Source organism: Mastacembelus armatus, chromosome 5 (genome assembly GCF_900324485.2).
Source record: "Mastacembelus armatus chromosome 5, fMasArm1.2, whole genome shotgun sequence".
Classification (NCBI taxonomy): domain Eukaryota; kingdom Metazoa; phylum Chordata; class Actinopteri; order Synbranchiformes; family Mastacembelidae; genus Mastacembelus; species Mastacembelus armatus.
Window position 1 is genome coordinate 20,036,490 of NC_046637.1, and position 17,525 is coordinate 20,054,014.

The 17,525-nt window shown below is 40.3% G+C and overlaps 1 protein-coding gene across 12 annotated transcripts in view; it reads left to right on the top strand.

The window, feature by feature from the left end:
• Positions 1 to 17,525, top strand: part of foxp1b (forkhead box P1b) — a 142,219-nt gene that overhangs the window by 108,997 nt on the left and 15,697 nt on the right. For all 12 annotated transcript variants that reach the window (XM_026306082.2, XM_026306075.2, XM_026306072.2 and 9 more), the window contains 3 exons: positions 2,212 to 2,359; positions 8,530 to 8,719; positions 13,678 to 13,785. In XM_026306082.2, coding sequence (XP_026161867.1) covers positions 2,212 to 2,359; positions 8,530 to 8,719; positions 13,678 to 13,785 — 446 coding nt within the window. The remainder of the gene's footprint in view (positions 1 to 2,211; positions 2,360 to 8,529; positions 8,720 to 13,677; positions 13,786 to 17,525) is intronic.

A 17,525-nucleotide genomic window follows, 5' to 3' on the forward strand; every position in this document is an offset into this window, starting at 1 on the left:
ATGCAGTGACTCCCCTGTGGCTGCCAGACAATAACCCCCTGTTGTTGCTTTGTGCCTCTTTTATTTTAAAGGCATCAAAATTTAGTTTTTCAAAGATCTTTAACTTTATATTTGAAGCTTGACAATAAAGGCCTGCCAGTGCCACTCTTTATCATTTGTCAGGGACTGTATTTTTCTCTCCCTCGTGCCACTTCTTGTTAACCTCTTATTTGGTCTATTGGGTGTGGGGTTTTTAATGTGTCTGCATGCTGGGAGTGCACAGGAGTTGCTGTCAGCTGATGGGACCAGAAGAAAAAACATGTGAAGCAGAGAGTTAAATTCATTTGCAATACTTAATTTTCCTTTCTTCCCTTTTTTTTTTTGAAAAGCCACCCTCTATTTATTTAGCATTTTCATGAAAGACATTGTTCCTCATGAACTCCCACCCCCTTAGCACTATTAGCTTTGTCTCAGGCTGTCAGGGAGGAGTTGGAGAACAGTACTGAAGATATGAGAAATACTGATAAAGCGGAAAGAACTACCAACCACTTTTCATAAATAGGACAGATCAGAGAAAACCATAGGCCATCTGCATCCCAAATTTCACTGAAACTTCTGAGATCTTTATCATGTCTCTTCCTTTCTCTATCTCACTTTCTCTTCATTTTGGGTTACGTCACACATGAGCTTGTGAATGAATCCGGTTACTCTTCAATTATGACCCTCCGCTACCACTGTCAAAGCTCCTTCTTCCCCTGATTGATCCAATGAGACGAGTCCGCTTGCTGTAATAACCAGTGCTGCCCAGGGCTTTATTTTTAGTGAACCAGTTCAGGGGAGGGAGAAAAAGGGAAGGCAGCTAGAACCTTTTGACAAGCTGAACGGGGGTGGGCGGTGGGGACACGTTTTATCTGGCTGTTTCAGTGGTCTCAGAGCCGCCAGCAAGTGACCTGACAGCCGCGTTGCACCGAGACCTTTTTTGTATGCACTCAATTGTGAGAAGTAAACAAAGTGGTGTATCCTGTGTTTGGTAACAGGGTGCGGTGCACAGCTTGGCAGCCCCGGCCCTGCTTTTAGTGCCCCCTCCTCTCCTCCCACCCGCTTGAAAACTGGCCTTGTATACTCATAAACAGCCTTAGTATCCTGTTGAGTCACAGGCATGCTTATTTTTTCCTTATCTGTTAGAAAATACAGAAGGTGTCCTTATAGCTCTAGTTGTTTAATTTGTAAAAACAGACATTTGAGTGAGTTGAGTGTGGCTTTGCTGACAGCTGGGACTGATGAAAGGGTTAAAAGTCATCTCTTTCCTCTGTGCCCCTGTTATCTAAATAGCATCTCTCATTTGTTTTGACTCAGAGGAGATTGGGGATATTAGATAATTTCCTTCTATTTATTATTCTGACTTTGTCTTTTCTCCTTTCCATTTTCTTCTGCACTCTCATATCACTTTTTTATCCTATCAAAGTTCACACGTTTCACTTTTCAGAGCAAAATGTGAAATCCCCCCCCCCCCCCCCCCCCCCCCAAACCTGACATCAGTGAAGACACACCAGTATTTTATTAAGGTTTTGTTGATAGCACAACAATAATAATAATCAACAAAACAGCTATCTCTCTGTCAGTCGACAGTATGTGACTGAACACAGCTTGCTGCGCTGGTTGGAGGAAGTGTGTATCCCTGAGCTCAGCACCATGCCTGGGAGAGTTGTGAGAGTTGCTAGGGTGGTTATTAAGCACTTTGATTTAGTCACACATTGTTTGCTGAATTATGAATGGCTGTAATTAAATTCCTGTGGCTCTTATTATGAATGATTAACTATGTTGTTTCATTGTTTGTCATTTGCCTCCCGACTCCTCGTTAATTAAGAGAGAGAGAGATGTATAGTCTACCTGTCTTAAGTAAGCCCAGACAAACCTACACTAAGGGCAAAATGTATGAAAATTACACTGTGCTATTGGGTGTGTTAGCACACAAGGTATCCATTAAACATGTTTTGAATGAACAAATGTGTTGTTCTGTAGTGCTTAATTTTACAACCTGTACTATGAATTCTGTGAACCTGAAATGTTTTTTTTTCCAACAGCATGTATGCATCCAGTAATGTACAAACCTGAAATTCAGCTTTACATGTTTGCACTGGTTGTTCTATATACTGTGTGCGTTTACTTATGGTGTACATCTCTGTCTTTATCTGTGCGTGCGTATATGTGTGTGCGTGTGCATGCCAGCAGCAGGTGTCAGCACAGCAGTTGGCCTTCCAGCAGCAGCTCCTGCAGGTCCAGCAGGTCCAGCAGCAGCATCTGCTCAACCTTCAGAGGCAAGGGCTGCTCACCATCCAGCCTGGACAGACAGGCCTGCCACTGCACTCCCTCACTCAGGGTCAGTACCTAATATTACAGCACTCTACTCTCTACTGACTCCCTCTACTTACTCTACTGAACTACTAACCTGAAGCACAATCTCTGTTTCTCAATAGAAGGATTGTTCTATAACAAAACACTGCAACAAATCTATGACTGGGGAATATATCTTGTTATTTCAGTATTTTTTTTAGAAATACTGAGGTTTGTTCATGTAGTGTAGTGTAAATTTGGCCAGCTGTTGTGTAAATGTTAAAGTCTTAGGTTATTAATCCAAAACTGTGGAGACTGGGCTCATACTGATACATCATTTCATTAATATATCAAATGATTCTGGCCTTGTTTTAAAAGTCTCACATTGGGCACTTAATTTTCTTCACCTCTTATTCTTCTTCTTCACTGAGCACAACTGTCTTTTTATAATAATAATTTTAGTTACAAAATGATTTCCATACAGAAAAATGATTCAGTTGTTTGGCAGAGGGATTTTAAACAGCAGTGGCATTTATGTCATTGCATTTTTAGAGTCACATGACCATTATGAACACATAGTTGCGCAGGCCTCAAAATCTTTTCTTCTCTGAGAAGAACCCAGTGCTTTTTGGCCCACAGAGGGCTCAGTTTATATTGCTCTTGGCATAAACAATAGGCAGCTTCACTATACAGATATCAGTATTCCTGTGTATTCTCAAAAACCTAAATCCTTGATGTGATTATTGATTTAATGTCAGGCAGAGGTATTGGAACTGAATTTTTGGAAATATTTTAGATGTTGTTTTTGTCAAAATCTTTTTGTGGGTTCTGTAGTTGTATCACTGTATATTCAAAGTGGTTTAATTTGCCGTTGTTATGGCCCTGCTAGAATACCTGTACAAATATGTTTAGTCAAAGTGAACAATGCACCACTTAAGTATGTAACCACATACGGTATGTGGTTTTACTTACTCAGGACACACCTACACTTGTCTAATTTACTAAATTTACCTCAAGTCTGGAAGTGCCTACTTTTTTCTGAACCATTGCAATGTGATAGGAATGATTTTGTTTATTATTTGTCTCACTGTTGAGAAGTAAAGCCAGAGTTTTCGTCCATGCTTTGTCCTTCAACTCTCTGTCCTGTGTGTAATTGGCATCCTGGTGGCAGACTCTATCAGCTTGGTGGAAGACTGGATCTATTGTTCGTAAACTGCCAGTGAACTTGTCATTGTGAAACTGCCTGTTACTCGATAGTGAGTCAATACTTGTTGTTTGGCCTGAAAGTTTATGTCTTTATTTATTCTTCAATATTTTGTTAAGGAGTGGTACCCTTGTGACAAGGGCGCCGTCATAAGGTTTTTAGAACATGACATTGACTATTCATTCCCAGCTAAGACAAACAGTTTTGAAATAACAAGATAAGGGCGATAAAAATGGGAGGGTTTTGGGGGGTGCTTAGGTAATAGGCAAACACAAACATGGTTTGTACAGTGGTGTTATTGTTTGGACTGGTTATGGAATCACTCATCCGCTCGCAGACGATTGCCATGGGCAGAGGCGTGGAGCGCTGCTGTGTTGTGAGTGTGCTTTGCTGAATTGCTCTGTGTCAAATGTCTGGCAAACACTCACACCCCTTGAGTAAAGCATTATACAGGTGATATGACTCTATGTACTGTACTTTTGATAGATTTCACAACAGTCTCAGAACATCCTGTTTATACTGTGGCATCACCAAATATTAACAAGATACTGCACCTTATCAAGATGTAGATATATTCAATTTATATTATTTTTACCCTTTCAGTTTTTGATCAGTTGGGGCTGCATGATTGATTATATGATTTTTTTATTTTTAGTTTTTTATTTATAATAATAGGGAGGTATTATCTATTATACTGTGTGTTTAATTTCTATTTGTAATGTGTCAATAAATGAACAAAATGGTCACAGTGAAATTACAGAGGGAGCTTCCCACCCTTAATGATGTACTGAAATGAAGTGTGTTCAGAACTGAGGTTATAATTTCTGGAAGGTGTCATTTGCATAAACATAAAGATAAGAAAGTAGATCTCCCCATGGGCAGTTATACAGTTTCAGTCTGATACAACCAGTCAAACCTGGTTAATTTGCCCTTCCAATCCATTGGTGGTTAACTCCATGTCTGCGACAGCTGTTACAACACTTAGGTTAGTGCTTCAGGCCACCAGTTTGTCTTTCTATTCTACACATTTTCTGCTTGACTGTTTGAAGTTATTGATGACCTTTCTGTTTTCCACATCACTGAACTCTTACATGCTTCAGCAGGCTAGGCCTATGGTGCTCAGATCTAATCTGCAATATTCAACTGGCAGTTAGCACTGCGTCGGAAGTGATGAGTTGATCTGCTCTGTTTGGGTGCCAGTGATTATGGATTTAAACTTGGGGGCAGTAAATTGCCTTGACTTTTTAATTGATTATTTATTTTTCATTTAAAAATGCAGATGTCAGAATAATTATTTTAAAAGGCCACTGATATCACATGCATTCCACTGTATTTACTTTTTCACTCACTGAGACAATGACAGGAACAAAAGGTTTTCAAATAATAGGTCACTGTAACAGAGTAATTAAAGCAAAATAGGTGGCTGGTCTGTATGTGTTTTGGAGCTTACGATGCATTGTATGGATTGTTATTTTTTTATCAGTTTCCTACATATTTACATTGTTCACACATATTGCGACAGATGAGAATCATTTTTCTGGAAAAAATGATGGACCAATGGCATACCTTTGAATTAGTCTTTCAAAAGTTTGATAGCACTAATTAAGTATAAATTTGTAGATAGCAGTCTTCAATGAAAAACAACTGCTCACATTATCTAGAATATAATTTGTTTCTTTTGCCATAAATTTGACATTAATGTTCAAAGTCTTGGAAGCAGCCAGACGGTATCTGTTATAAATTACAATGGTGTGTTTGGGGAGGATATAACTCTCATAAATTTAAATTTGATCCATCCACCCCTCCCCCCTCCTCTCCTCAAAAAAAGGTCTGTCCTCTTGACCTAATAAGCGAGTGAGTTGTTGAGGCTGATGTTGCTCAGATGTGTGTGTGTGTGTGTGTGTGTGTGTGTGTATAATAGAGGTGGCCAGTGTTTGTGCACATCTTAGCTAAAAGGGTCCCTCACTGTCCAAGTACATGCTGTGTAAAAGAGTGAGTTCTTGTAGCTGCACAACATCATTTAAGCTGTCTAGGAGAGGCCAGTGGGACAGTGACAAGACAAATTTGTTGGTAATATGAAAGCAAAGAATGTGGCGAGCCATGAAGTGCTCACAGAACAGCAGCACGTCAGGGACAGCGGTGGGTAATGCAGCTGACCTGTCAGTGATTGATACATCCAGCAATAGCTACTGGTAATAGCTCCTGCAGCATCAGGACAGGACATATTTCAGGTCTAAGGGGTGCATATCAGCAGGCTAGTGATTACGGCAACATAAACAGGGGTGCAGTAAAAGTCCCAGCCTGACGGAACAATAAACTAATAGCGATGTCACTGTCCCCCCCATGGCACCGGCACTGTGTGTGAGAAGTAACAGCTCAGTTTAAAGAGCCCAGAGCACTGGGGGCCATTTTTTATTTGGGGGATGATGGCCTGCAACTGATGTCATTATGAACCTTAAATCAACTTTCTGCTTGCTTGAACATGGTCACCTGGGTACAGGGGGACAAGGACAGGAAAAGGTTGAAGAGCTCGGCCTGTCTCAGTGCCAGAGCTACCTGCAGAGGTAAAATTGAGTTGGGAGGCTGGTGATCAATCAAGTGTCCCAACAACATACATTTTTTAAAGTGCTTGTCCGTATTTCCCAGTTGTAATGAGTGGAATAGTTGTGTTGAAAAATGGAAAGTGGAAAGATAAACCAATCCAGCATTTAAAGGATGGACAAACTGGGGACTCAAGAAAGGGGATTTACAGATCAATGTCATTATGTGTCCCACTGTAATCAGATGGAGAGAAACTCAATGCATTTTGTCCAAACACAAAATATAATACCCACTGAGGCATTTGTGTAATGATATTTTATTGTCATTTATGTGAAATCATGAGCCATAGCTGTTGTTTGAAGAGGTTAGGGTTAGATAGGAGACACAAGAGAGAAAAGGCGAACAGAGAGCAATAAAACTACACACCAGATTCAGAAAGAGACAGCTTGGTCCCACTCCGTTACCCCTCTCATCAGAGCGGTCTATCCGCTGCGGTTTCATCTGAGTAAACAGTGGTGTCGGGGTCACCAGGACTGCTGGGTAATTGAGCCAGTGTGGGCCGCCCTGTCAAGCACATCGGCTAAAAATACATTGCCCATTGTCACCGGGCACCAAGTGCGGGGAAAATAATTGTTCCCGCTGCCGGAGCACAGGACACTCACATCACCAGTGACCTTCCCCTTCTAAACCTGCGGAAAAAAAGAAACAAAAAAATACATATTTTGCTTCAAATTCTTTTTATGTCATTAAAACAACAATGGTCTCTGATAATGAGATTGAAAATCAGCAAGCAGTGGATTAGCATGCTATAACACAAGCCACAATATTAAGCATGTTTAGCCTGTCATGGATGTGCACTTTGATTAGGGCACATCAAGGCACTGAAGAGAATGAGGGAAAATACAAGCAGGCAGAATATAGTGCATGTGTTGAAATATTTGAATGAGGAAACTTGGAACGTGGAAAGGTTATTGATTTGTCCTGCAATCATTTCCTGCTCTTTGATATGCAAACGATCTAGTGTGAATTTACAGCAATCCTATCAGACTCATTTCACAGTTCTTAGCCTCTGCGTCTCTCTGGAGTCCTCCGCCTCATTAGGCCAATGTTCTCCATTACCAGCATAATTAAAATCTTTAGTAGCTTATCAAATTAAAAATATTTTTGCTGATCATATTGAGATCTTCACCTCACAGTTATTTTCCACAACAGGAATAAATTAAGACTAAGCATTTTGAACACAATGTATTACAATCTGGTGCTTGAAAGGAGCACTTCTGGTATCTATAGAGCTGGTGATGAGAATAGGGAGGGGGGATCCGGAGAATATAAACCCAAGTAGATAAGCATGTGCAAATCATCTTTCATTTGCCAGTGCTCATTTCGAGAATGGATTTAATTAATTGTAATGTTAAACGACTGGTCTTGCCCATTTGCTCTGTGGTTAAATTCACCACATATCCAACAGCTTCTTTCACCATGCTTAAAACATTTGGCTTATTTAAGCAAGATTTGAATACCCAATACATATCCACACATATTTCCCTTTTAGATGTTTCATTGTGCTATTAAGATTAGGGTTACCCAGATGCAGTATATTTTGACTGAAAATACAAATAGCCATAGATTTTGTGCCTGTGAGGCTTAATCTTTTTTTACATATGAACTTTATCCTCATTTGTGTCAAGTGAAAGCAATCTTCTCTGACACAGTAACAGACACACCACAGATGAACATATATATATTGTGTGCCAACAAAAGCTGTCTTCTCCCAGACATGGAAAGTGGGGTGCACGAACACAGCATTACCCTTCTTCATCCCAACTTTGGCCCTGGGTATCAGGATCGCTGTCACTCATAGACAGAACAAATCGGCACTCGGTAGATGTGTTTCCAGCACACAGAAAAATGTCTTCAGTCTGCAAGGGATTTTTTTCAAAGGGCTGTGTGAACTGCAGTGTGCTTGACTTGCTAAATGAGGTTTAAGTCTTCTGTGTCAATTGGAGGCGGTGCAGAGCTTTAAGTATTTTGCACATTAATGCGCTTTTGAGAATATTACCCCAGGGTCCTGTATCTCAAGGAGGCAGGGGTGGGATGTTTTCTAGTGTTGCTATTGTAAACTTTTTGTTGTGTGTGTTTTGCACATCTCTGTTGTTGAGAGAAAATGATGGTGATTATTCAGATTTCATGCCTTGTCTGGATGTTAATTATTTACTCTGGGCATGAAATTTGCGTGAATGCCAGGGATTTGTGTATACAAACACGCTTCAGATCACAGGAAAAATGGGAGGGAGAGAAGGACGTGGCAGAGAGAAGGGAGGAAGCAAGCACTCTCAGTGCATTACCCTGTAGTGGAATATTTTCTAATTAATACTCGGCTTTGTTTACAGACGCTTTGATTTAATTAAGTGATGAAGAAGTGAGTTGGATTAGCTGTTAATTGATTTAATTATCCAATTTGTTTGTCTCAGGCATGATTCCAGCAGAGCTGCAGCAACTGTGGAAGGAGGTGACAAATGCTCATGTGAAGGAGGAGCACAACAATAGCAGCAACAACGGCCACCGGGGCCTTGACCTGTCCTCCCCGGCACCGCCAAAGAACCCGGTCCTCAACCAGCACGCCTCCACCAATGGGCAGTACATAAGTCACAAGAGAGATGGGTGAGTCTCTCCATCTTGTAAAGTCTTTTTTTATATCTTGTGTGTTACATGTATTTGCTCTCACAATTAGGACATGGGTCATTGAAGGTATACAAACTGCAAAGGATCAGAGTTAATGCCTTTAAACAACAACAATTTGTCTAAGAACTCTTCCTTAAGTTGTCGGCACCTGTCTACATTTGATAGTAAAATTGATGAAACAGTCTTCATTGTTATCTTTGTCCAAACCAAACAAAGGGCCTGTGTGCCATAGATTCCCATTTAAAGTGTCTCACAGGGATTCAGTTGATGGACCTGTTCCCCCAGAGATTACTATTAATTTATAGATTAAGCAGTTAAGTATTATTTTCATTAAGGCCAGCACATTCACATATCTGTGTGGCTGGTTGCTGCTGGGAATTCTATAGGAACACACGAAAAGAATAGAGGGACTTGGACAAATGTGCCCAAATTCAAGATGGAATGACACACTATTAATGAGCAGGTCAGGGTATTGACTGATTGTTGTGCTATTGCTTCAATTACCTTAAGAGTTATGGCTGTGATTTATGTTTAATTTTCTTGAGAACATTTATGCTACCTCTGTTGTTTCACAAAAGGAAAATAATGTTTTTGTTTACTGAGAATCACCCTCTCAGTTAAGAAATAATAATAAAAAAAAATTCTCAGCTATTATATGATAGAAAAAACTAACATTGGGTGTATCATATTTTCAGAATTAGGATGAATCATCTATGAAAGGCTTTTGCTCCCTAAGCTGTGTGTGTGTGCGTGTGTGTGTGCATGTGTGTGTGTGTGTGTGTGTGTGTGTGTGTCTTTAAGGAAGGAATTAATTTGGCATCTTACACATTTGCTTGTTTTCTTGCACCAAAGCCTGATCTTTGAACTCCTAGTGAGGAGCCTCCAGGCACCATGAGCTCACTGCATAACATCTGACTTGTGTTTCAGTGATCAAAACCTACGCATCATTATGAAAGCAATGCAGATGAAAACATGTTTAGCACAGTAAAACCAGCAGGCCTTTGGAGGTAAAGATGGGTTGCTAGTGAGGCGGGTCATCGGGGGGTTGTAAAGAGGATTTGTGTGACAAAGAGAGCACATTCAGTGATTGAGGGATACAAATGGAGCACAGCTATTTCTTTGCAAGTATATTGCTATCGTTTTAAATGGATTCTTGACATACCGTATAAGCTGTGCAGAACTATCATCTTTACTGCGTTCCACAGTTATCTGCCAGTACAGGCACTGGAGAAAAATAAAGGGGCACTGTTCGCCCAGTTGACAGTGTCCACTGGCTTCCAGTCCTCCATCATTTCTGGCTGAAACTCTGGTTTTTGTGTAGCTAAAAACAAATCGCAGGGGAGGTTATTGACTCGTTCACTCCATCACACAATGTCACAAGTGAGCAAACAAGGTGAGCATCGATGGCAAGGACCAGCCTCAGCTGAGGGCTCCATGAAACATCGGAGAAGACATAGCACATGAGCTGGCAGCCCTCTGCCTTGCACTGACTGTCAGAGATTAAAGAAGATGTCAACAGCAGTTTAACACAAGCTTAAGTGAAGAAGGCAGTCTCAGTCTGAATATTCTCGCAATATCTTAGATCTGTCAAAAACCAAGCAGGTGAATGTCATCCACCCCATCTGTGCCATGAAGTTGTGGATTACCTACCCAGAGCCTCAAATTACTAAGAACAGATGACGGATACAAAGGAAACACAAAATATTCCTTATTAAATGCTGAATGATGCTAATTTAGATTCACACAATCAATAATCCTTTCTTGTGTTAATTTTGAAACACTTAAATCACGCAACTATTGAGAGCATTATCCCGTTCTTTTGATGATGCAGACTCAATTCTAATTAGACTCTATGGGAAAAAAATGAAATATTATTAAGTATGATTATTCTACGCAAGGCTCTGAGAAAACGTCCATGTTATAAACCAGGGATTTGAATAATCAGGTTGAAGATAATGGGCTGGGCCAGCCTGGGCGTAAATAGAGAGCATCCACTCATCCTCCCAGTGCTGAACTTAATGAACTTTTAATTGATGTGGTTTTGCAAGTCCTTTTGTCATGCAACAGAAACAAGCCTCTCAGCTGATGGACCTGTTTTCCCGACTGGCTTCAGATTGGTTTACAGCAGGCCCTAAGTACCATGTAGTTAGTTTCATGTGTCATATAAAATCTGCCCAGGCACAACGACGCCTGCAACTAAAACCTTAAGTGCATCCACAGGAATCACTCACCGGCTTTGCACTTCCGTCTTAAGGAAGAAGGAGAAATTCAATCACTGCTGGCTTGATACACCAAAGATGTGGCACGTGTTCCTGCTTTTAGTTGTCTCAAAGAACTCCCTGGCAAGGCAGGCTGGCATTTCTGTTTGTCTGAATAACATCTCTGATATGACCAGGCCTGAGTCACTCAATCTGTCAGCCCACGTTGTTTCCCAGCACATGAACTGTGATGCACAGATAGAGATATACCCATGTGAGCCAGGTCATCTTTATTCAATGATTTGCTTATTTAAATGAAATGTGTCTGATCTGTATCTGACATAAATTCCCAATACAGTGCCACATCAGCTTTGTAAGGGGGAGGCTCCTCACAAAGCGCTTGGCCCACTTTACTTCCCAACAACCATCAGTAACCACAGCTTGGGGACTGTAACACAGCAATCTGTTAAAGAGATAAATAATCAGATTTGGCACAGCACTCCCATCTCTCTCTTGCCTTTCATTTGTCTTACACCAGAAAAAAAATGGTAATTAAATCATTTAGAGTAAGGCATGCAGTGGCGCAGAGAAGATGGTAGGAAAGGATCGAGTATAACGCCCAGAGAATTAGTAAGAGGAAGGGAGCTGGCGTGGAGGGTAGAGGCAAGAGACAAGGGGAAAATGCTAACACCATACCAGTATGAGGAAGTGTGTGGACATGGGTCTTTTTGCTATTGTTGATAGATTAAGTCTATCAGTCCACAATGCCATCATGGTTTCACATAATCTCATCAAAAGAAGTGAACCAGCAAACAACAGCAACTCCTCTCTGTGTGCACTTTCTCTTGTCTCTCTACACACAAACACTGTGCAACACCTGAAAAGTTTGCACACTGTGTCCAGGTCTGTAGGTACTGTAATGTTCCTGCTCCTCTGAAGGAAGCTGATGACACGCTTTTCCTCATTGCTGTTACAAGATCATTAGAGTGTTCTCCCCCCAGGCTGCCTGACAATAATAACATCCTGACAGATCTGTTGCGGGTGCAAGTCAAATTTAACGCAACGCAGGGAACTGCTGAGCTTTTTTTTTTTTTGCATCGTATTCTGAAATGGGAGAAAACCCCACGAATCCCACATTCTTCTCCTATTACACTAATGTAGCTCATTTGGTGTAAATTCTGTCATTTACTACTGTTTAGCCATCCACCGTTTAAAAGGGCTCTTCTGCCGCCAGCCCCTCACAGTGCTTTGTGCTCAGTGATTCCCAGTGCACTCCACATTTCAATATCTTATTAATACAGCATTAACCAACAAGCCTACTCGCAGAGAATTTTTTAAAAAAAGGATCTCTTTAAATTAAAAACCAGCATTACCTTCACCAGTCTACACATTTCCTTGTTAAAACTCATTATTATAGGTAGCTTCCACCATGTATTTATTAGCTGTATCAAAACAGAGGTCTTAAAGTGAATGCATAATTCACAATTGAATAAAAAAAAATCAGACTTTTGAAAGAGGGAGAAAAAAAAGCTGCTAACCACATTCATGAATGCTTGACTGCTTCCTAATTACGATGCAATTATCACATGTTATGAACAACGTGAACTCTTAAGCAACTAATTATTACACAAGGAAACCTGTGACAACCTTTAAAATTTCCTGCTTGAGGTACAGCTTTACTAACATTGATACAAATGAGATTTTAATCTGAACATCAGATTGGAAAATTGGCATGTCCATGTTTAGATTACTTTCTTTTACACTAATTCATTTTTAGATCCAATTTTAAAATACAGCAAATTGATAATTGGCGAGGCAATGAACGATTTTAATATTTTTGTGTTTATTTTTCCTTTCTGTCTGGAAAGCTGTAGTAGAATTAGACATTATCTCTTACTGAATCTATGTATATGAATGAGATTTTAGTGGCTGGAGATATTCCCACATGGAACCATAATGGTTTGTGGTGTAATGAATCTTCCTATCTGGCCTGTTTTGTTTGATCACAGGGTTTACACTGTAGGAGAAACACCAGCATTGTGCTCACAAGCCACCAGAAGCACAGGTGGTAGCGATATAGGCCAGTCCCCCAGGCTCTTGTAGCTGAAAGTTGTGTGTGTTGTATAGTGCCTGTATCCATATGGCTGCCTGTCTAGCTTTCCTAGCAGACACTGTCTTCACACAGGCCGCTTTCTCTCACCGCTGATTGTGGTTAGCTGTGGTTCCACACCTCTAACCATATGGAAGATGTTGTAGAGTTTGTTTTTCGGGGATGTTCCTACTATTTAGACTGATTGTTCGAAGCCATACGCTCCCCATATATGCGTGCTTGTCAGCCCCTGGTGACATGGATTGGTCAGTAGATAATTGATAACAGGCTGGGATGTTTACCGTTTGTGCACAGCATGATAGTGTCTGATACTTTTGGGTGGTGTAGTACAGATTCCTCCAGGTAAGCTAAATAATTACATATTGATTTCATTGTGTTTTCAAAACATGACTCTCCTCTTTTAAGAGAAAGCATTAAGAGATCCCACAAGTTCACTGAAGTAGAAGTCAAGATTTTCATTTGTTACTGTACACACAAGGAGATCCAGCCAGACACCGGCTTAACCACAGACATCATCACCCTTTGATTTCTGTTTATGACTGTAGGTCTGCAACTGTGATTGTGTTCCAAAAAGTTGTGATCTGTTTTTATTTTTTAACAGTCTCTCTTACTGTGAATTTCTCTTTTAGACCCACGCTAGAAGAGCCTTCCCCCAACAGCCATCCCCTCTATGGTCACGGTGTTTGCAAGTGGCCTGGATGTGAGGCTGTCTTTGATGATTTCCAGTCGTTCCTCAAGTAAGTAAAAGTCATAGTCGGAAGTGTATTCCTGTCACAGTTTGTGATTTGTTGTCCTCCTGTTGGGTCAATTACACGTTCTGTGACCCCCAGCAACTCAGATGCACTACAGGTATAGCTGGTTGTTATTGCTGAGTGCGGGTGCCTGGGTTGGTCATCTCTTGAGAAGGGTACTGTGGCGGGGGTCTCCTTCTGAGAATGGCATGGGCCTCTAATTCCGGTGGTAAGTGCAGTTCCCATGGTTACAGGGGCTGTTTTTCCCAAACAAACAACGGTAGGATGTTTATCTGTAGCAGCCCACACTTAGGGTTCTCTGCATGTTTGCCCTTGTCATTGGACAGGAGACAATGTGTGTGCCTTTGGCTACCTTGCTCAGCTTTTTTGTATGTTTCTTTTAGTAGTCCCTTTGTTTTCTCCCTCCTTTCTTATTCTTTACTTCTATGACTTGTTTTTTGGTTTCAAGTTTTATTTATCATGCAGTCATCACATGCACACATGCACACATCAGCATTATGTTAAACATAATGATGTACTTAGCTACAACTAGGTCACCATCACCTGCTGTAGCATCTCTGCAGCATGGAACAGGTTTGACTTTCCAGCCTGACTCTGGCCATTGTTTAACACCATGATCCACCATCTGAGCCAGACCCCTGGTTTACTTATCAGGCCTGTGTGCAGTGTGCTCTAGGTAATCCAACACATAACAGTTCCATGGTTACGCAGAGCATGAAAACATCTGCGTTGTGGCAGCAGATCAATGGCTCACTGTCACCCCAGATTAGTTGCACTTTAAACAAGATATGACACAATTCCATTATCCTAAAACAAGCACTCAGCAAGCACCGTTTCCTTACAGATACAAGAAACAAAGATGCTGCAGAGGGTCGCTTCACAAGCTGCTGAAAGTTTTGACTGTCCTTTTCAACATTTTGAATCCTCTTTTGATCATAAACCCACTTTGAACACAGTTTGCGGTTCAATATCATATCACACTAGATTCTCCAATATGCTTGCTGTGCAACATGGAAAAGAGGCAGTTATATATTTGCATTCAGGAATACTGAGTTATTAAAACCACATATTACTCACACACACGTGCACACATGCACATACACATATTTCAGCTTTGGGAGTGTCCCCTTAAATCCATCACTATTTATTGTATTCTGACATTGCCTCACCCTTTGTTTATAGAAGCGAGGGGAATTAAATTCAGAGCACCAGCAGAGCTCTGCCTCAAAAAGTCTCTAAGTGCACTCTGCTATGTTTTTACAAGTGTTTTTATCATGGCAACATCTTGTTTACTTTAGTTGCCTGCTCAAACTGCTTGGAACATGTTAAGAAAACATTTGGGGAGAGTCTCCACAAAGCTGCCTTTGTTTAACAGCAGGCAAGAGAGCGAGCAGCTCACCAAGGTGTTAACTCTCTAGCCCTTAAGCACTTCCACATGAAACCCAGCAACTGATACTACAGGCCTCTAAAAAGAATCAAAAATAAAAACAAAGAATATATCTCACAATATAATACTCTTACAAAAGTCTTCTAAGCTTGGGAGAAATGTTGAAAATATGAAGAGACGTGTCTGTGTGTGCTCTGTGAGTGTGTCAGCAGAACACAGTGTACTGTATACCAAAGAGAAAGGTGAGGAGGACTCTAACGTCAACCAGATTTCAGCTCCACATGCCAACAGTAACAACTAACATGGGACTGAAATGTTGTTTTAAACTGTGTGTGTATTTATTCTATCTTTAAAAAAAACATTACATACCTACACACACTATCTTGATAAATACAAAGCAGCAAATCCTTGTTCCTGTTGTTCAGCACATAGAAATGCGGGATTGGGTTCAGCCTAGTGTTTTTATGGGGGTCAAGACCCTTCTCTTTAGTGTCCAGTCAGAGGTCAGAGCCAGTGAAACACTGCAGTGCCCTCTAGTGCTGCACTGTCTGTCTGCTGAAACTACATATATATATATATATATATATATATATATATATATATGTATGATACAAAAATAAAAGTAATGTTCTTAAACATCCAAAATGAATTTAGACATTTTCAATGAATTTCAAATGTTAATACAACTGTAAAGATAGGTCCATTTAATTTAAAATTCATCCAAGAGTGACGAAGATAAACCTTCCTTAGAGACAGCCTTAAGCTCAGGGTCCAGTCTATATAATTAGAAATTGTAAAGAAAAGAAATGCCAGCAAACTAACTGATATGTAAAAAGCCGACTTTTACAGGAATGTCTATTTAACTTGTTTTATTGTGGCAATTTACATTAGGGCTTGTCATCCTGCTAGAGAGCTTTTAAAAGTGACTTCATTTGCAGTCCAGAAAGTGACACATGCCAACGTTCATAGTCTCTCTCGATGTCAATTCCCTGTATCCCCTGTTCCCGTGTCCAGACACTTCTCTCAAGGCTGCATTAGGGCCATTTGAATATTTCATTTCCTATTAATTATGCACTGTGACTCTCCATGTCATTAAAAGAAATAAAGTGGAATGTAACAAAGGATGAAAAGAAGCAGGGCACATGTCTCCTATGAACAGAGAAATTCCAAAGCTGCTCACGTAGGCCACTCTTCATTGAAAATTCAGTCTGTGCCAGTTAAATTGAAGTTGAAATGTCTTTACCTATTATTTTCTTCTTTGAAATTTAGTGAGATGTCCTGAAATGTTTACCAGTTTCATTTTCCGACCTACTTAATTAAATGGGCATTTATTTGAGTCAAACAAATGGAAAGCGCTGAGAAGCCTGAATTGATTTCAGCAAAGGGGTTATTGCCCACGCTTTCTTTAAATATGCCTTTTTAATTTCTTTTTTGCCACAATAATTAACTTCAAGTGTTGAATGTACATCACAGTCATTTTGAAAAATGTACTATCAAAACACAAAAGGAAGACCTGAATGGGGAAGAGACCACATTTCCTATAAAGATTTAAATCATTCACCTCAAGGTTGGAAATACCGCAGCTGAACGGAAACCTTCACATTTCAAGCAGAGCACTATCAATTTTCCTTCCCTTCACGTGTCTGTTTTCTGAGCGAATGTGTGGTGTTTAATGCACAAATGTGTTTATGTGTCTACACATGAAGCAACGGCATCAAATTTATTGGGCTATCATAACGTCAGCGCTGCCACCGCGCCTTCACGGGTTGACTCGGACTATTTTTGATTTGCAGTAAATGACAGAAAAAGTGCATTTGAAAAGGCATGCATGTTACACGCCTCTCTCCTATCTGCCGGCGCCACTTTGTGCGCACACAGACATGCCTGGTGACAGTGACCTACATGGTCACCAAAGATGTGATATAATTTATGATATATATAATATATTGGATCCATTAGTGAGCATAATGAAGTAGTGAAATGAAAGGGTATTTGTGAAATCAGTTCAAACATCCTACTCGGATTATGATTAAATGATTAATGAAATGCCTCCGCATAAGCATTTTCAAACAGTAATTCATGCAGCGGCTGATAAAATTCCTCCAATCATATTTCCTTCACTCGTGAACCTTATCTCCACCATTTTATATAAATCGCTGCCCGGCAAGCTACTTATTTAGATTAGTTATAAACGTACAGGAAAAGAGAACATCTTCCCTGTATAAAATAATAACACATAATTATATCCATAATTCAAGTTTTGACAGATTCCATCTCCTTGTCCTGTTGTCTTTGTAGCATTTGCTCTGAATTTATTTGAATTTTCTTAATTTCAATG